A 21,201-nucleotide genomic window follows, 5' to 3' on the forward strand; every position below is an offset into this window, starting at 1 on the left:
CAGGGCACAGCAATTCCTTGCTGGCTTCATTCAGATGTGCCTCCTGATTTTGCAGCCATGCGCCCCTTCTGTCAGACCAGCCTGCATTCTCCTCCTGGCATGTTGCCGGTCAGGTCTGACATCTCCTCTGTGGGAAGATCGAGAAGGGGGCTGTAGGTTCTGTGTTTGCCAAACCCCCACCTCCCAGGTGTCCTAGCACTGCTGCTGCCATCAGCACGGGGGGTGTGCACAGAAACGGCCCAAGCCAGAAACTTGGTTGTGATCCCGCAGGGAGAATTTCGTATTCCTTATCATTTTACAGCAGCCAGGAGAATGATAAGGGGTTGTGGAATACGCGTTAAGAGCAGGTCCTGAGGAGTTTATAGTGTTTAGGCTCTGATACTGTTTAAGCCCCTGAAGTGGTTCCACTGATTTTAACGGGACTGCTGGGTCCCCAAAGTCACACACAACCTTTGGCTGTGCTCCTGCGAGCAGCGTCTCTGTCAGCAGCCCTTGGCCCAACAAAGAACCGCATTCAAATCACCACAGCTTGGCTCAGGATCTGCACACCCAGCTTATATGCAACAGATTTGCAGGCTTGACCTGACACAGAAGCAACACTGCAGGACACATCCAGAGCAGAAGATAGCAGAGATTATTTTCTGAGTTAGTTTCACTAGAGATTTAATCCAAACTAATCCCCTCTGTCACCCAGACCCACTCTTGTCCCTCACCTCCAGTGGCTTTTTTACAGTCATTTTGGCAACTAAAAGAAAAACCCAACCCAACGAACAAAAACCAAAATCACCCAGCCCAAGCTTTTCGGTGTGACTGAGCACGGAGTCACCTGAGGGCAAGTGCCAGCAGAAGGGAAGTGGAGGGCACACATGACCAGGCTGGAAAGACTCTTTCGAATGGCAGTGCAGACTTCTGTGAACTTTATTGAAACTGCTTCTTTGGAAGAACAGATAAATTTCATTTCCTGCAACAACAGTGTGTTGCCCGTAGTAGAGGCTTTTAGACTGCAAATGAGAATTTACCAGGGGTGGGATCAATACCAGTTAAAAAACCACTTTGCAAAATGAAATAATTAGCAAGGATGTCAACTGCATTCTCCTGGCATAAGCCACATGAGACATTTTACAATTGCAAGCTCAATTTTCAGTTCATCAATTACCTCAACTGATACAAAACCCACACATTAATGTTGATCTGCAACAGGACTAGCAGAGTGGATATTTTCATTTCATAAAATGCATACCGAAGTCTTAGGTTACATTTAGCTTTAAGGCAGAATAGGAAAAGCATTTTATCCAACCTCTGGGGGGAAAAAAACCCATAAAAATCGATCAGTTCTCATACCAGATTTTTAAAATGAAATTGCAGTCAGAAAATGTGTCAGTACAAACTTTTAGCAAGAAAGCAAACAAACTGGTTAATTTGCACACACAGACCAAATGGTAAATAAAACTTCCCTGACTCCAGTACAGCACTCAAGATGTAACCACTTAAAAGAAAGTATCTTTTAATAATTGAAATAAAGCCACACAGATAGATCCATTCACCTCTGACTTTGATGTCCTATCTATTTATAAAATGCTTCAGTTGGTAGCTAAGTAGAAAAAGCACTCAGCCTATTGCAAAGCGAAAGGAGGCAGGGCTGTTTGAGACAAGAGAGAGCCCACAGCAACAAAAAGTCAATTACACTTCAGAAACACCGAAACAAAACTTGGAGCCTTTTTAGGACTCGTCAAACAAATAGGGCTCTTCTAAACAGGAAATGAAGAGCTGTCACCCCTGCTTTGATCAGTGTTAGTGTGCAGTGATTTAACTGGCTAATGGCCACTAACAGGGACACAGCTGCTGCTGCACCAGGTCAGTGGCCTGCAGCTCAGAGCAAGCCCAGCTATGTGGTTTAAACCCTCCATAATGAATGAGATACCAGCCCTCTGCAGCCAGAAAATTCTCTCTGGTACCTTCCTCTCATTAGGGAGGAGATTCCTATATATTTCTATAAGAATATATTCAGTATTTCAATAATGACTGTACACCCATTAAGAAAACTGCCAGAGCATAAACATGTCATTTTAGAGAATTACATTGAAAAGACTAAGCCTAGTTTAAAATGTTTTTTATTTTCAGTGCTGAACTGCTAATTTAATATTTAGGTGAACATTTAAAAGTCTGAATCCACATTTGCTCATTTTAACATTGCTCACCTTCTTTTTGATAGAGGTGTTTCTTCCTTTATTTTAACCTCATAGCATTTTATACTGCTTTCAAAATTTTAGACTACCTGAGGTTACTGTAATTAGAGGTATCACAAAATAAGTAACATTGAATATATGGTCTCTCTTCTTCAGATATTGAAGCAAGGCAAACCTACCCACTTAAACCAGCAAATTATTGCAGTCTTGTTATGTTCTAACACCAGCTGTACCGACTTTCTAAGATGATAGGAATTTTAAAGACACAAGACACAGTTCATTTTTCTTCCTGGTCTGCCAGATGAATGAAAATGTGCTGGGGGTGTGACTGCTGGTGTTTGGGTTAAATTTCGTTGTTTGGGGCTTTTGGGGGGGCAAGGTTAATAATGTTATTTATTAAATACTGAGGTAGGAATGTACCACCTTACTGATGCCACTGATTTGCTTCAGAGTGCCTTCTATCATGTATTCTGTTTAACTTAAAAGCTTTTACAAAGACAATTTATTCCATGCAGACTTTGGCTCTACCAGCTGCAGACTGGGTTGCGTTTTTTGCTTAAGAAGAAAGCACAGGATACACTCAGCACAAATTAAGGTAAAATTATCCAACAGCATTGCAGTTGCTAACAGCGATTTACCATTGCTCTCATAAAACATACATCCACTATTTCAACAAGTTTGCCATGGTGGAGAAGCTGTGCAAAAATTCTCCTGAAAAAGATCCCTACTGAAGCTGTGGCTGCAGGCTCCAGCCCTCTTGAAAGCAAGAATAGCAGAACAAACTACTGTACACTCAAATTCTGTAATTTCAGGATTATTTTCTTATGCTCTTCCATACAAAGTTTAGGATAATCTTCCAGACATCTGACCAGCTCCTTAATAGTCCCACAAAGGAGTCATGGTATTTTCTTTCCCCCATAACATCACAGTAAAAATTCATACTTTTTCATGTGAGTGCTCACCCAGCCCAGAGAAGGGAGAGCCAACCTGACCCCCCCCTGCACCTTTCCATGTGATCACACGTGGGAGAGAGACTTGAACACTTCCCTCAAAGGGCACAATAGGGACAGAACTTTCTACACAAATGCCTGACAAAACCAGCAGGTGTTTTGCAAAAGTAGGAAGTGCTGAACATTAGTTGCTACACCTCTGCAAAGACTGGCAACTGTGTTAAAAAAGGCACAGAGTGACAGCAAAGGTACTTACATTGAAGCACGCTTCCATATTATTGAGGTCAGCATAGTAATTTATTTGTAAAGCTTCTATTTTCAAATCAAATACAGTTATGGCCTTAATATGGCAGCAAACCTGCCCTTATATTCTCACAACCTCACAAGTTTCCTCTTCCACCTTCCCTAAGCCCCCTAGAAACTTACTCATTAGCAGCACTTGATACCACCAGATTTCCAAACATAAAGTGCAATTTCAACTTTTTAATATAACCAGAACAGCTGGAAACCACCCATGCTCTGAGAAATGGTGATGGAAATATTGGCCATGCTTCTGACATGCTACCGCCACCTTCTCACTGCCTCTTGGGTGCCCCAACACACCACTGAGACTCTTCAAACCTTGTCCCAAAACTCCTCTCCTCCCCAGGTCTCCCTCAGCCACCAGAAAGGGCTCCAAGTAGTGAATTAAGGTCACAGCTGAAGGGACTCTGCGACCTGGTGGGACCCGCAGCCTCAGCACTGCTGACATGAAATCAGGAGCCCACGAGCATGTCCCAGGTGTGCTGTTTGGGGGCACTCCTCACCACCTTGCTGTCCCTAACAGCAAGCGGCATGCCCGAAGAGCAAGAGCATCTTCACTACTCCACAGGTAAAACGATATCCAAAACTGCCCATTTAAGCAAACACCAAGCTTCTGATTCACAGTTCTGACTGCAGGCCTTACTCCTTCTATCCTTTCAACTCTGGCCAGAAAAACAACCACCAAGAACATGGATTCATATCTTTCCAAAGCTGTTCTCCCACTGAGCACTGTGGCAGCTTCTACTGGAATTCTGATTTCTACCTTATCCATTTTAAGTATCTGGACCTCTGCAGCAAATTTTAAGTGGAAATATATTAATCATACCAATATTCCATAGAAGCAACCACAAAATCCAGATGTTTCTTCCAGAAGAATTCAGAAATACTTTCTATACTGGATAGCCTTTGTGCACTTGTGGTACACCATAAGAAAATGTTACTTTTCAATCTAGTGCAATGCCAGCAGGAAAACAGTGACCCAGGCAGAGGCCCATGGAACATCATTTTGCTCCCTTTATCCCACTGGACGATTCTCTGGCGAGTGGCACAGAGTGGTCTGTCAGACAATGTGCTCAAAGGTCTCTTCAGCCTTCAGCAGTTTCTTCCATTCCTCCCTTGTTTCTCACAGAGGTCAGAGCTTAATTGTGGCCTGGCTGCTGTGTGGTGTGCATACTGAGTTTGGGGCTCTTCCCCTAGGCCTGCTCAGCTCAGAACACTGCTGAGCCCTCTCAAACAGCCAGCTGAGCTTGGGGCTCTTGTGTCATACTAAAGAATGGCACTTGAGCAACCTTGAGTAAAACACGGTGTGCACAAAATAGAACTCTTAAGGCAACAAAATACAGCTAACTTTGAACTCCTAGGAGAAAACCCTAACAGTATTTTAGTATCTAAACATTCACATTAAAAATATTTTCATATGTCAAAATGCTGATAGTGCTGGGAAAAAACCTAATAACATTTGTTGACATTCTTAACATAGTTTCATATTTTATCTCATAACAACAAAAGAACCATCAAAAATCCTTGGTTAAATATATACTTGCTATAGTATCTGTTAGATAAACACACTGAGAAAGTTTTTTTCTATCAAATTTTGCTATTTGAAGCAGCTGACTTCTGTCATTCACACAATTTTGAACATCTGTAAGCCTACTGCTGCTACTTTATGAGGAGGGAAGGATGTTTAATCAAGCAGAGCTCTGCAAATCCAGCCAGTCCAGTTTTTAGCCTTCATATTTTAGAGAATTATCAACTAAACCAGATTTAGTTACTCTATTACACCAACAGCAATACAGACCAATGCTAAAGCAATGTATAAAATTGTGTTCTCTTTAGAAAGAATGGAGTCTGAGTGCTGACTTGACTGGGAACGGGCTTTCATGGCAGTCCTGACACATTCAGCAAAGTCAAGTCGAGCACCAGCATGTCCAAAGCTGTGTCTTTAGCTGAGAAGAAAAAACCAGGAGTCTAACAGCTTCTGTATTTTTGTTCTGCTGTCCCAGAGTCTTCTCTGTATTGTGATTTTAAACCTACCAACGCTTAATAACAAAAAAAGGTGAATGTAGATGCAAGGAAAGTGCACTCCAAGTTCAGCATGACCACACAGGATTGATACATATAAAAATTATCAGTATGCAACTACCTCCAAAGATGTTGGGACCAAAGTAGTGAATAAGTCCATCCTTATAAACTGGAATATACTCCAAGTGATAAAGCCAGGGGTGAGTTGGAAGTGAAATTAACATCTCAACAAGTCAGTAGAGAGACAAAAAGGGAAACCAGGTAGTTCCACACATTCATGTGTCTGGAGTCCCTTTTTGCAACTGCTACAAAAAGCTGTTTTTGCAAGACATAAATCAACAGCTTTGCTGAGAGCATTAAGACACTCAGAGCCCTGAACCCTTCAAAATTATGATTTTAGTACTTACTATGCTAGACAGATGACCTGAACTTTTACAGTATGCAATTCAGATTGTAGGAGGCATTTAAACAGAGGTGATTTACAGTAGTGAAATATATTCAAATTAGAACATTTTAATTCCTTTAGAACCATTAAAAGATATCATTTTTGACTCGTAACAGCTTTTCTAGGGACTTGTGGTTGGAAGAAGGTAGGCTGTGCAGGCCAAAACTCTGATGATATGAACAATATTCAAGAGCCAATATCTGACACAACTCTAATATTTCAATTAAAAGCTGTAAGACAGACTCCTACAAACACTCTCCCATCTTTGATAAGAATCAGAGGTACAATGAACCTTTAGAGCATAATTATTTAATGTAGCTTCTTGTGGAGTCCAAGAGGTAAATCACTCAGCTGTGTGTCTGCATTTCAAGGAAAAAAGACCATTTTGAAGTATGTTATAGTCTTGATTTCATCTCCAGAGCACAATTTCATTTACTGATGTAAAATATTTCTGTATTATAGAAATCTTATTCCTGCTCCGAACTGAACACCATCACATATCCTGAAAAGAAACAAATAATAAACAGTGTGATACAAAAGGTACTGATGAAATTAAAATCAACTCTCCCTATCCCCAAATTCCCAACGTTTTAGCAGACAAAGGCTTTTTAAAATAAATGTTCTGACAATCTGTCGTCCGTAGGGAGCATTTGTATTTCCAAATAAAGCCCATAATTTTGAAACTGCTATTATACATTCACACTGCCTACAGAAACATAATCCTGCTCCTGTATGAAAGAATCTCACACAATACTCACAGACAAGAACAGGGCTCCTGAAGCTTTTTTTGTTGCATACTATAATATTTGCTTGATGCAGGAGAATTGCTTGCTAACAAATGAATTTGTTCTTCTCTTCTCTTTATCTGTAAACTTGTTTTCATTTTTCAAGCAAAGACATTAAACTACGTATTTATCAAAGACATCAAACGAGGTATTTATCCAATCATTTGGGTTTAGAAGGCTTAGGAAAACCCCACAAGCTGTTTCCCCACAAGAAATGAAGCTGCTGCACAGCTGTTTATACATTTCAACAGCTGCTCTCAAGTTTAATGAACTCTGACACTTGAGAAGCAAAGTCTTAACCCAGCTGTGAAACCAAGGTGAATAAAGCAGGCTGGAAAAGCAGCACTGAGATGTCTTTGTTGGCATGGAATAAACAAAACTACAAAGCAGAATTCTCTCTAAGAAAGCAGAACCTCTAAAGAAGTCAGTGTGCCAAACCAACCTGTCTCCAGCCTGTACTCCCATGGGGAAGCAGTAGTTGAGCTCCAGCCTGGCGATGTTTCCCAGGCGCAGCACGATTCCGGCGCCGTAGGACCAGCGGATGTACTCTGCCAGCCTCTGCAGGTGCGCCCTGGGACCGTCACCTGCAGTCAAACACCAAGGCATGAGAAGCAAAGCAAGACAGCAGAACCAGAACCAAACTGCTGGGATTTTAGCTGGACTGCTGGCTGGTCTCTATGTCCTGCTGCAGGGTACCTACTAGCAAGGAGGAGGAAATGAGTATTAAAGATTTCAATGTCTTTACTGCTCTCTTCCAGTACTTGAAGGGAACTTACAGAAATGATGGAGAGAGATCGTGGGCAAGGGCCTGGAGTGACAGGACAAGGGGGAACAGCTTCAGGCTGACAAGAGAGTAAGTTTGGATTGTGTATTAGGAAGAAATTCTTTCCTGTGACAGTGGTGAGGCCCTGGCACAGGTTGCCCAGAGAAGCTGTGGCTGCCCCATCCCTGGCAGTGTCCAAGGCCAGGTTGGATGGGGCTCTGAGCAACCTGGGATAGTGGAAGGTGTCCCTGCCCATGGCAAGGGGGAGAACAAGATGAGCTTTAAGGTCCCTTCCAACCCAAACCATTCTGGGACTCTATTCTATCATTTAGTGGGTCTCTACTATTTTAAAGTTGATTGAAGTATCTCCCTCCCATATGGATGCCACCTTTCTTACAGCAAGTGAGGCAGATATCAAATATCACTATATTCTAAAACTGACTGAAATCATACTGAAAAGTCATATGTTAATACACTGAAATATATATTGAATAAAGTTAGGGATGGGAGGAAAAAAAAGAGTCCCATCAGCTACCACACCCTCATCTAATGCCACCACTTTTTTTCAGTTCATCCCAGTAAACACCAGAACCTCACTAAAACATCATCTTTCATTCTCCCTTCAGAATGGTGTTAGATAGCAAGTGTTAATTACACACTGGTCTGCAAACATCACCAGTTCACAGACACTACCATTATCCTCCTGGCTCTCTTTCCTACAAGTTGTGCTAGAATTTACGGGGTGAGCTAAATAAACTACTGCTAATCTGTCAAATATATAAGTTAAAAGCAGCAGGTTTTTGACAGGCACCAAAATATATGCAGTAAACAAAGTGCTTCTGAGTGAACAGACACAGAACAGCTCTCCTTTGTGCTTTTATATGAAGGCAAGAGGGGTTTTTATTCTGTTCAGTCTTACCATAGTTGAGATTGCAGAGATTTCCAGCATTAAGGAAGAAATGTGTTCGGAAAAGATCCCCAAAGCCTCCACGGCCAGGCCGGAAAGGGAGAGGGGTGTAGAGATGAACCCCTCCAGCCCAGTAGGCTTCTCCTCCCAAATAATCACCTGTTCGGGCAAAATGTTGGAATAAAGGCATTTACTGTGGAACATATTATAAGAATCACTTGTTAAAGGTACAAAAACACATCTGTAAGTTGTTTTACATTCCACTTTTACCCTTTACAACTCTTCCCATTGGCTTCTAACTCTCTCCAAACTCACTACTATTAGTTAAAAAAATTAGCACTTACACATTTCTATAAACCTTCCAAGGGAAGTGCATTTTTCTTCATTCCCTCACTAGAAGAGCCTGAGGCATGCACCTACTCATGGTAGTTCAAGAGAAGGACCTCCTGAACATCTCTGCAATACTTTCCTTGGTTTTAAAACTGAGAAATTGATACAATTGAACAATTCACTTCAAAATATAATGGACATTGAATCCACTGACAACAGCAGAGTAAGGAATAGAACTGAGGAAGCTCCTGGCTCTCCAAACACCTCTGTTGAGCAGATTATCTTTCCCCTAAGGTACCTGAACACAGGCTGTATCAAACAGAGACTTGCTATAACCACATTTTGGGAACTTTTCCAGCTTGAAGGTTGCTTACTAATTAAAATGATGCACTGGAAGTGTGCAAGTCTGAACACACACATAGTTTACAAAATCAGTAATTAATTATGGTTTAACTAAGAAGTATCTGGCTTTACCCCATTGTGAACTAATCTGTAACAACAGATCAAAGCCGTAACACTTCTCCAAGTACAGAATGAGTGTAATTATTTTCAGGTTATAGGGAGTTTAAGGACTCTCTGTGGCTCTCTGTTACCCACTAATATTTACAGTATTGTCAGAAGAGTGGGGTTTAAAAGTGTCAGACCTTCACTCTGGGGTCCAATGCTGTACATACTGAATCCACGCACACTTGTTGGTCCACCAAGGTAAAACCTAGTGAATACAGATAAATTTAATATAATGCTTTACTCAAAGGTAACTTTGTAACAGGTTTAGTAATGTGATCTTTAAACACCAGCATTAGAAGGCAAAATTGGGTACAGAGTGAGCAGAGTGACAATATGGCTTTGTGTCTGAATAAACCTATGCCTGCTACAGGATTTTGCAGGAGGTAAATACCATTTTGCAACCATAAATATGAGCAGGCAGAGCAGCTACACAGCAAATTACAAATTTTTACCAGCCCAATATGAAAATGGCTTGAATATGAATATGCAAGTATAGCTAACTAGAAACATTTTATTCTCCTCAGAACTACTATTGTTCCTCTCTTGTGCAGAGTTTTCTGTATACATTACCTGTGCTGACTGGAAAAAAACACCCAGCCATTTAAAAAACTTGCCTGTCAGCTATACTGGATGGCTTGTCTCCAATAGGTACCAGCATTCCGCCCCAGAGTGATGCTGAAACAACCTTTGGAGAGAAAAAGAAGTTGTTTATTAGTACTCATTCCTTAATTTCCCTGACAGTATGAGCTAGATTCCATCACCCCGTAACAGACAGAGCTCCCATCAGTCTCCCAGAGTTACAGCTGCTCACACCCTGTGGATATCACAGCCTGTATGTTGGATTTTCAACAGATTTTCAGGAAACTCTTGATGGTTGCTGCCCTCTTTCTTTCATGCAGTGCTGTGCCTTGAAAAAGTCAATACAGCACATTTGAACCAGATGCTACGTCCACAATGGCTTAAGGGAGCACTCAACCTCATCCAGCACCTCTTTTCTTGAGAATTTTCATGTCTCAAAGTAAGACAACACTGCTGCCATCAATTATTCGTGGCAATTTGAAACCCACAGGAGACTAAGTCCAACAAGCAGCTGCCAAAAACGTACAATGATGACCTGTCTGTAAATTAGCCTTATAATTAAATGAAACCACCTTCTGCAACTCACTATACTGACATCAGATAAACATAGAGAGTTACTCTTTATCTATAAAAAGTAATTCTTGCTACTCAAATCACTGTAACAAATAGATTTAATCATTTGCTTGCTGCCTGTGTAGAAGTACTACTGCCAGACAGTGAGATCTATTGTCAATAACTTTGGGATGCAAATTATTGTAACCCCTGATTTTTAAATCTTCATGATGCAAGTTGCTGTTTAATTCCCCATTCAGCTCTGAGAAGAATTTATTGCACTATCTCCATGTGATAAAAAACTTCTAAATACAGTTAGAAATATTCCTGGGATATGCTGAAATTCTTATTTCAGTTTTTCAATATTTCAATTCAAAACCCTATTTCCACCTAAGTCTATGCTGTTGAAATCAGTCTTCCTATTTCTTCCCAATAACTTTACACACAAGACATAATTACATGCTATGAAAACAAGAGCATGTAAGATGAATAGTTATATATTTATAATTTCAATTATAAAGAAAACTAAATCAAGATTATTCTGAATATTCATGAAGGTTTCAAAACTTTTAAGTTTTTAAAAAACTTACAAAGTTTTTGAAAAATCCATTCTAAGAAAGACCACAAAGAACAGACATGGCCAGCATCACTTCTGGAAGGAAAATCATTCTTGTGGTCAACTGTGCAACAAGTTCTCTCCAAAATTCCCACTTTTCAAGTGATTGTGCAAAGCAGGAACATAAAGTTAAAAATAAAGGTAGTCCATATTCCAAAAAACAAAATCAAGTTATCTATTCCAGCCACTTTTCACGATCTTTTCCTAATCCAGGATGAAAAATAACCCTTATATTAAGCCTAAGACATAGGTTTAATAGCCCCAGATAAACTTCAGGTCAATTACTAAAATATCTTAAAAAAATTACCGAATCCCAGAGAAGTTGCTTATTGAACTGGAATTCAAAATCCTCTTTCAGAAAGCTCACATCTCCACCTGTATAGCCAGCCAACTCCTGCAAAGACATACATTTATGAAAGTTGCAACATATATTACATGGTTCTTCCCTTTAAAAGTTCAGCATGTCTGCATCAGCACAGGCAGTGTTTTTCTTTACAAGAAATACAGAAACACTGGCATAAGGGGGCAGATGAATTTTGGACCAAGGCATGTATGAACCTCAGAATAACGAGCTGCATTTTTTTCTTTTCCAAATATTAAACCAACTGTTGCTTTCTAAGCCATTTTGTAAATGAAGGCAAGATAGAATGGAGCTGGAAAATTCAGCATCCAAAATCAAGACTGTATTTCTCTAGACCTGAGAAGGTTTCATGTGGTGAAGAAGGGCTGAAGAACCAGACAGCTGCATGACACAATGTGTTATTTTCAGCTCCCATGAAGTGAGTGAACTAACTCAGTGTTAGAGGCAGGATCTAACAAATGACACATTACCTAAACCCTGAATTACAACCACTTTTCTCACTCACAACAATTCACTGTTGCTTACAGTAGCACTTTTACTTCCAATGGCATTTCAAATCTGCCTCTAAAGCACTAGAGAAATTAATGCTTCTGAAGTATTACCCATACAGCAGAAAAGCCAGCTTTTACAAAGGCTCTGACTGTAAAAAGCATTTTCTGTGCCAAAATAATACATGCATATGTCTTGGAGAGTTATTTTTACCCAGTCGTTCATTTTAGTTCTCAGACTTTCAAATTTTGTAAGTAGCAACAGGACTACAGCCTGGCAATCTGTGCACGACAGTGTTAAAAAGAAGGGCTAATAAATACCTACTGAAAGTGTAGTGCAAATACTGCCAGGGATAGTGTCTCTCAGGTAATAAATTATTTAATGCTGGTGGAGAGGCTGTGCTCTTTGACCTATGGCATACAAATGAAAATTTGCCACCATAAAAAAAGTTTCACGATTTTGAAAGGCACACTCAGTAAATAGAAAATGTAATTACCGCTCCTCATTGTCTCCTAGTCAATTTTAGACTAACTTCTATCTTTAGACATTTTTAACATGAGCAGCAATTAGATAAATTAAGACTCAAACACACAGACAAAACCCAATAATAGCATAAGTGATTTAAAGCTACCTGATTAATTTTCAGCAAAGCACCTCGTTTTGGCAAGATTGAGGAGTTCCGAGAATCAATTACCATGGCATGCTGAGGAGAACAAAAAAACTGGGTTTAGCTTCTTGTATCTGTTGAATACCTCAGAGTGACATTATTATTTTCCTTCAAAAAATGTGCAAACAGCAGAAGATAACAACAGCTCCAGCTAAGATTAATGGAGCTTCATGGATTTGGGAACAATATCCCTACAGGCTGGCTTTGACATTTATGGGCCACATGAAATGCATATGTTTGTATTTCTGCCCATGGCATGCACCAGAAACAGAGCAGCAGCCCAGCTGCAAACCACCCATCTGCAAAGAGTTGATCTCCTACCATTTGTAAGCTACAAGTGAAAGATGGCAAGTGACCAGAAACTGGGAGAGGGGAGAATGTTTACAAAAGGCTTAGGACGAGGAAGTTTACTCTTCCTGTCTGCTACAAAACAAGGCAATTCTGCAAAAAGAGATGCCAGGTGAGACAGAGGGAGAACAAGCCAAAGCCTGACAGTCAACTATGATTCCCTGTTCTCCCTAGGGGCCTCCTGGATTACTCAGTGGCAATGACCAAACACAGGAAAAGATGTTTGAAGGAAAACACATTCCCTCCAAAGACAAAAAGCTCCTTTGGTATCACTCCTAAGTATGAGATGACTCAAAGCCATGAGTTTTTAAAAAATTATTATGAGAAAGCCTTACAGAGAGAGAAGATTTCAGAGAGTGTCCACTTTCCTCTCGAACAGAAAAGGATGCTGTTCTAGCAAGGCAGCCAAGCTCTCTCCACACACCCTCCCACTTCAGTGTGTGAGTGGTCTTCCAGATGGGAAACTACAATAAAGAATTGAGAAAGTCATGAAAATAACTGCTACAAAATTAAAACAAGTATTTTTTTATATTTGAGTCTATGGCTTTCTTCCCAAACTTCTTGAAACAAAGAGAAACCCTTTTCCATTTCAGAGTAATGCTAATTCTGCTCCAGCCAAGAGAGTTAGATGCACACTAATTAATCCATTCCAAATGAAAAATAACTTGAATTGGGCTGATACAGTAAGCTAGGTTGCCAGCTGCCTCTCTGAAATGATAATTTAAAAAAAAAAATGAAGAAAAACATGCTGGCATTTTTATATGGCCAAAATGAGATCGAATTGTAACAAAAAGTCCAAGATGCACAACCTCTGTCATTTTCAAATCACTGACCTCTTTCAAGTAAGGAGAAGTCAGCTCTGTGCATGAGTGATTCCATCACTCAAAAAGTAAACCAAATATGTGCAAGAGCTCAACTGAAATGTGCATGAAGCATGTGTTACATTTGTGCTACACTCACATTAAATTCTGTTGATACTCCTCTGTCTGTTTCTCGAAGAGAGCTCCAAGGGAACTGTCCAGTTACTTTGTACACATTAACTGAAAAACTGAAACACAACATTACTGGCAGGTTTGAAGGGGAAATATTTAAGGTAGGGTTTTGAATAATCACAAAAACTTAAGAAACCATCTCTGCTACATCATTACCAGATCCTCAGGAAAGAATAAATGCAATTACTACTCCATGAAAGATCTTATTAATTGTTTTATATTCCTTCACTAAAAAAAGTAGTGAAAAATGCATCCCCTACTTTCTTTCAAAGTTTCCAGGCTGTGGTTTGAAGAAGGACAGGCCATATGAAGTTTCCTTTGTTCCATAGGAGAACTGGAAGGTCACCTTTTCTGCACGTCCAAAGAGATTTGGGAACTTGAGCCCCAGCACCTACAGAAAATTAAAAAAAAAAAACAACAAAAAACCAAAACACTAGACAAACAAACAAAAAACTCCCCACACTGTAACATTTTATATAGTTTTGCTGTCTTGCATCTTAATCATATGATGAAAACAAGAACGTAATGAGAATTAGAAATTAAGACATTTAAAAATACTTTTAACTATGTTTTTTTTCCTCAGTTAGATTTCTCTTTGCACTGGCAGCAAAAGCCAACAGTGCAAGTTACAGTCAAACATCCAACTTTTATTGCTGTTTAGTAGCTGCTGACTTAATCTGCACTCTACTGGGCCATCAGTACTGACATTACTGCAACCAAAATCTCCAAGCCTGTCTCAAAGCCCTGGGAAACAAATCTTTGGCACAACAAGCAGCTGCTCTGCAACTGCAGACTCTCACACTGATCCTCAGGAAAAACTCCTGTCAGGGAGGGCTTGTCAGAACCAGAGCAAGGGAAAATTATCACTATGGAAACACTTCCCTGTAGTTTTGTTTTGAGGAACAAGATCCTTCTGAAACCAGACCTGATGGTGGTGCAAGACACTTCTACAATTCTCCAGAAACTACTGAAACACTTTTGCCTAATCTGACACAAATCCCTTGCATCTTCCAGGCAGTTCTCGGCCCTCTGGCAGAAAAGATGGAGCAGGTTTCCTCCAAACACAGACACTAGCACTGTACTATTGTTGTGTACTCTATTGGAAAAGAATATTAAAAAGCTCCCAAATCCTGACTGCCTTTGTCTGACATGTGTTGGAAGCAAATCAGTAACCTGAGCTTTGTCATGATGGTTATTACACCGTAAACAGAAAAGGCTTTTAGTGTGAAGTACTAGATGTATAAGCTTCAGATGAATGTAAAGGATTAGAATAAATAAATATATTCAGCTCTTAAGGAAATATAATCTGTGTTGCCAATACCACTGTATACAAGTCATGTTTTTATAGCATTCACGAGTTTTACTTCTCTGTGATAAATTAAGAAGCTGAGCACAAAAAGAGAAACCCAAGTAGCTGTCAGTCAGTTTTGAGCAGCACTGGAGGCAACAGGTAGGATTCCCTGCTAGTTTCCTTCAGGCCACAATACCCTGGACCTGGCTCCAGGCAGTGGAGCTGCATAAGCAGCTCTCAACTCACCTATTTCCAATTCTCCTTGCACATGCAAAACAGCATCACCTGAGTCAGGCAGGATCTTATCCAGGTTAAAAATATCCCTAAGAGGAAAAGGATGAGTCCCTTGATCTGGCTTATCCACCAGTCCCAGGCACAGCTGCCCTGTGCAAGTGAGAAGGCAGAAAGGGTGCAGCATGAGCACCTGAAAGCACAATCTGCTCACAGCAGCACTTCTGGTAAAAGCACATTCACAGAGCAGCAGTACAGCTGGGACTTCCTGTGGCAATTGGTCAATACTGTTCACACAAGATTTTAATCTGATGCATCCTTAATTAAGTTATATGAAAGGAAGTTTCAAAGTTTGTATAATTCATGAAAACCTTGTGTTCTACAGCCCAAAATAACTGATACTGGGCTAAAAGAGAAAAACAAGAACAATTTCTAAGTCAAACATAAAGCATTTTGACTGAGAAGAAAAATACTTAAAGTACATCTCATAGAAATGAAATGCCCAATTCCTTACTAATCTCTCCAGTAGATAAAACATCTTAAAAACTTACCATGCTGAGTTGGAAGCTACAGCATTCTCCCCTAGCTCAAAATAGGCTTTTGCTGAATGAAAGCCTGACACAAAGGCCTCACAAAGTCTTAGTAAGGCTGGATCAAGACTGGATCACCAAATCCCTTGCTAGGTTTGAAACTGAAAGTAAGAGGAATATCAAAAGGCATTACTAATAATTTGAAATAATCCATACCATGCTGCCTTCATTGTTGCCAACCATGGTGTTATAGCTCCCAGTTAACCTTCTCAATTCTGTTACCTCAAAGGTCACATCTAAACCATTTGGAAGGGCATCATCTCCTAGAGAAACAAACAAAATGCATGCTATCTCTAAAGAGTTATTTGAAAAACTGCAGACAGAAGATTACTTGAATTATTTGAAAACTGTTTGAGTTAAGGCATAATAGAAGTCCACATTACAAAGTGACATGGCTTGACAAAAGGAGGTCTGGATGTGAGCGCAGAATTTGGTTTAATCATAGGATGACTGGTTTGAATCATTTCATGTCGATGTGATGTGCAACACAAGTACAGGACACATCTTCAAGCTTTCCCTCACATGTTCCTTGAAACTGTGGATTAAGGAATGCTTACTGTAATTATTTTAGTGCTGAAAATTCACTCATGGACAAGCAATCTTCAAATACACATACACATATATGAAAACACAGGCAAATAGATCTTCTTCATAAGGATAACTGACATAAACACATTTGTATCCACAGCACACCCATGTGTCTATCTAAAATACAGAAAGGTATATACAAGACTAAGTTACATACACAAAAAAATGTCCAGCCTCTTCCACAGGGAAATATATATATACTGCAGGTAATATATGAGAAAAGAGGTGAGGATTAATGAGGGAATACACACCTTGACAGGTATCAATCAGAACATCCACCTGTCTAAAGATTCCGAGACGAAGCAACTTCTCACGAGCTTCATGTGATTTTCTCATCACCTAGAGGATGAGAAAACTAGTTCACTCATAGAATCAGAGGATGTTTGGGTTGGAAGGGACTTTCAAGGTCATCTAGTCCCTTTGAGTCTTTCAGGTTAACAAAAAATAACGAGGATAAATTAGTTAAAATGCAGGTAAGTTGTAAAATATTCACTGATTTTGTATATACAGATACCTATGTGCACCTTCAAAACAGAACACAACCACTTTAGCACTTGCATCTGCAGAAATAAATTAAACCCAGAGCATCTGGCCCAATACCTTCATACCTTTCATTAGTTTGCTTCCTAATTACTTTAATAGTTAAAACAATTACTCAGGTTCCAGTAATTACAACTTATTTAGGGGGCCCCTGTTCTTGGCAAAACTTGACAGTTGCCCCATGCCTGAATGGAGTGGCCCAAAGCAGCCAAAGAAGAGAGAAAAAATTTTAATTAATTTTCAAACAGCAGGTCTGATATTCACTACAACACTTACATCAATGAGATTTTTAGCCTTGAAAACATCAGAGATTTCATACATGATGATGTCATCTTTGGTCCTTCCAAGTCCATCGAAGTGCACATGCTGAACCACCACCTAAACACAACAAATGTTTACACACAAGTATTGAATTTGCATCTAATAATGAGGATCAAGGTCCTCAATGCACAAAAATTATTGTGAGAAACCCTGATGATTCCTAGGGCCAATTCCTGCCAACCTACATCATCAGAAATCAGTGCTATCTACGATTCTGGGATGTTGTTCCCGTAACACAAAAATGAAAGAGAACTCTGACACCAAAGCTAACACTGGTTGTAGCAGAAGAAACTCTGACAGACTGCAGCTGCTGGGATTTTAGTTGTAAATGTTGTATGGACAAAGAAGCAACTGCAGAAATCACCTAAGTATTAAGACATAAGATAAAATATGTAATTAGTTGTAGTTATTTGCTACTTCTTTTATCAGCTATACAGAAACAAAGAATTAAAAGAATAAAATCAAACACCAAACAAGTGTACAAGCCACAAATATTTAAACTCTATTAAAATCATCACTACCACAGAAGCAGTGCAGTTTCAAATGCAGATGAAGAACACTCCCATTATGAGGTTTTATGCTTTCATCTTGATACATAATCAACTGACACAATTTTATTGTAAAAACCACAGCACACTCCATGCTACCTGGTACAAATGGACTACAGTGATTCCATTTCCCTTATTTTTCCAACCTTTTCAGTGAATTTTAATTTTAGGGGTAAATGTCAAAAAAGATCTGCTTCAAAGAGTTGTCTAGGATTTACCAGGCTCCCCAGGCCAGTGAAGACCCCTGGGGGGATTAAAAACCATGTGGATGTGGCACTTGGGACATGGTTTAATGCTGGACTTGGCAGTCCTGGGTTAACAGTTAAGACTCAGTGATCTCAGAGGTCTTTTCCAATCTAAACAATTCCATGATTCTATACTAGAGTTTGTAAAAGAGACTATGCAGATTATACTACCTCTATCATAAATACCTATATGACTCTATGTATTCATGTACAATAAAACAGCAAAATAACAGCAACCTATTACTACCCATTGTGTAAAAAAAAGCCTATCAGCACATGTACATAATGAACTAAATAAAACCCAACTCTTATCACCAACCTTTAAGTGAGGACGACTCTGAACAACACCAAGGAAAATTTTAATAAAAAAATAAGATAACATGGGAACTCACCCCTCTAGCATGACTAAACATATTATGGGCCAAGCCACACATGCTCTTGCATGTAAATTACATATTAAAAAAGTGACCATCCTCTGCTGGAGTCAGTATTTCCCTTAGTGACATAACTGATGTGGTGGCATTTTCCCCTAACCTGGCTAATGCTGCACTTGAGCAGGTGAAGGGCAGGTGCTTGCTCTACTCCTAAGCAGGAGTGGAAATCTCATATGAGAGGGAGAGCAGCAGCATCTGCAACCAGGTTTATTGGCTCAAAGCTGAATTTTAGTGACAACTCCTGTGGTAGGGATAGAAGAAATGGATAAAAGAACAGGAACCAGATAGCAGCAGATTAATCTCACAGTACTAAGTGTAATTCTTTCACATCTCAAATCATAGCTAGGAAAAACAAGAAAGAAAGGGTGCCAAGACATTTATTTCTCTCCACAAAAAAAAAATCAGGATGTTGTTCAGGCACTTACATCTTTGTTTTCAAGAATTTCCTGCTTGGTCTCAGGTTCAACTTCAACCAGTTCAGGTTCCTCTCCCAAGGCACCAAAGTCTGGCCCAGTCATTGGAAGAGGGTCCAAACTCTGAAAACATAAAAGAAAACTGCATTTAATAGGGTACATGGATTTATGATTTGTGCCTTTTGTAAATGAGAAAAACCTGTGGTTCTCAACAGTGTGCCCATCAAATCCTAAGGGAAAAAGCAAAAGAGAACTAAAATGAAAGGAATTACCAGAACACTTGACACCTACCTGCTTGCTGAAATTTTTAATGAAAGCTAAATAGCTTCCACACGGAATGATTTCTGAAAAATACTCTGCATTCTTCCAAAAAACAGCCTTAACTTTTAAGACAAGCTTCCTGTGCAAAAAGATGAATTCCACTTTCTTAAAAAGAATCTAAAAAAATCAGGCTGTCACGTCTCTAGTTTGGGTTTTAGGAGGCAGAAGAGTATGAATGTCGAGCAGTAAAATAAAAAGGGTGTTCTCAGAACATTAGTTTGCTTTGCATGTGTTTATTTGTCTTTACATTTCAATATTTCTTTTAGAAGTAACTTTTCAAATAAGGCTCAAGAACCTCAGGCTCTGACCATCAGAGCCAAACACTTCAATCAAACACAGCATGGCTTTATTTATTGTACCTGGAAGAGCTTAAAATAAGACATATCAGAATAGCTGTTTTCCTGAATAGTAAATTGCTGTTGCATATCAAAATCCAGAAGCTTCACAAAGTTCAGACAAGTGTGAAACACTCTGTATCCACACAATGTTGTCTAGCAGTTCATACTACAGATGGACACAAACCACTAAAAATTTTGCATCATTAGTCACAGTACTTATACACTCTGGAACCAGCTCCCTTCAGCAGCTGTTCTTCAGCCTTAAAATGGAACACTTAGACCCTTAAGTTCCTTCTTCAAGCACTGGTTTGTGTATCTGTTCACCATGATTTCAGACATGTGAGGCCTCACAGCCCTCTCCAAGCAATGCAACTCTCCAGCCTCCACTTCTCACCAGGGGCAGCTTCTCTTTGCATTGTGCTTTTTCAGCTGCTTGGGTTTGGGTTTTGTTTGGTTTGAGTGGGGTTTTTATTTTTCTGTTTTCATTTCCACAGTCTCGTTCTTGCCAGCCCACCCCCCTGGGGAGGTCAGCTCTGGGAAAGCCTCGGGAAAGACCTGAAAAAGACCCAGGTTTTCTAATACGAAGAAGTTTTTTACTGAGTAGGAATTTTTTCTCTGTTGTGAGGGTGCTGAGGCCCTGGCACAGGCTGCCCAGAGCAGTTGTGGCTGCCCCATCCCTGGAAGCGTCAAGGCCAGGTTGGACGGGGCTTGGAGCAGCGTGGGATAGTGGAAGGTGTCCCTGCTGATGGCAGGGGGGACGAGTGACCAGATGATCTTAAATGTCCCTTCCAAGCCGCCAGTATCTATGATTCCATACAAGACCCAGAAAGGAGCTGGGAAGGGAAGGCCCCTCCGAGAACCGGGACGGGCTCCGACCCCTTCTCCCTGCGCCGGCCCGGCTGTGCCGGAAGCTCCGTTCTCGGAGCCCGGAGCGGCTGAGGCGGGGCACGGCCCCGATCACAGCCCCGATCACGGCCCCGATCACGGCCCCGATCACGGCCCCGATCACGGCCCCCGATCACAGCCCCGATCACGGCCCCGATCACGGCCCCGATCACGGCCCCCGATCACGGCCCCGATCACAGCCCCGATCACGGCCCCGGCCGCGCTGTGTCCGGCCCGAAGGTCGCGGCGGGGAGGGCGCGGCCGTGCGACCTTCGGGCGGCCCCGGGGCGGGTGCCCGGGTCCCAGCCCCGGCGGGTCCCGCCCCGCCGGATCCCCAGGGCCCCGGCGCTCACCCGAGCGTGCACAGTGCCCATGATGGAGGCGGCGGCGCGGGCGCGGCCTCGGTGTCTCCGGCGGGCTCGGGGCGCTCACGGCCGCGGCACGGGGGCGGCCATGACAGGCGGCCCCGCCGGCGCCCATTGGCCGGGCCGGCGGAAGGGGCGGGGCCAGGGGGCGCTTCCTGCGGCCGGAGGTCACCCAAGGGCTCGGGATTCACCCAAAGGCTCGGGATTCGCCCCAAAGCCCCGGGATTCACCCCAAACCCCGGGGTTCACCCAAAGGCTCGGGATTCACCCAAAGGCTCGGGATTCACCC

General features: G+C 41.1%; 1 protein-coding gene across 1 annotated transcript; it reads right to left on the minus strand.

The window, feature by feature from the left end:
- Positions 1-887: 887 nt before the first annotated feature.
- On the minus strand, positions 888-21,013 carry SAMM50 (SAMM50 sorting and assembly machinery component). Its single transcript, XM_048301050.1, has 15 exons — positions 20,901-21,013; positions 19,016-19,126; positions 17,319-17,420; positions 16,754-16,841; positions 16,071-16,177; positions 14,063-14,193; positions 13,771-13,858; positions 13,146-13,274; positions 12,427-12,498; positions 11,253-11,339; positions 9,813-9,883; positions 9,336-9,403; positions 8,374-8,520; positions 7,134-7,275; positions 888-6,408 (listed from the first exon to the last, which is right to left on the minus strand). The coding sequence occupies exons 1-15, from the start codon at positions 20,919-20,921 to the stop codon at positions 6,363-6,365; spliced, it is 1,410 nt and encodes a 469-aa protein (XP_048157007.1). The 5' UTR covers positions 20,922-21,013; the 3' UTR covers positions 888-6,362.
- Positions 21,014-21,201: the final 188 nt, after the last annotated feature.

Source organism: Corvus hawaiiensis, chromosome 4 (genome assembly GCF_020740725.1).
Source record: "Corvus hawaiiensis isolate bCorHaw1 chromosome 4, bCorHaw1.pri.cur, whole genome shotgun sequence".
In the NCBI taxonomy this organism is placed as follows: Eukaryota; Metazoa; Chordata; class Aves; order Passeriformes; family Corvidae; genus Corvus; species Corvus hawaiiensis.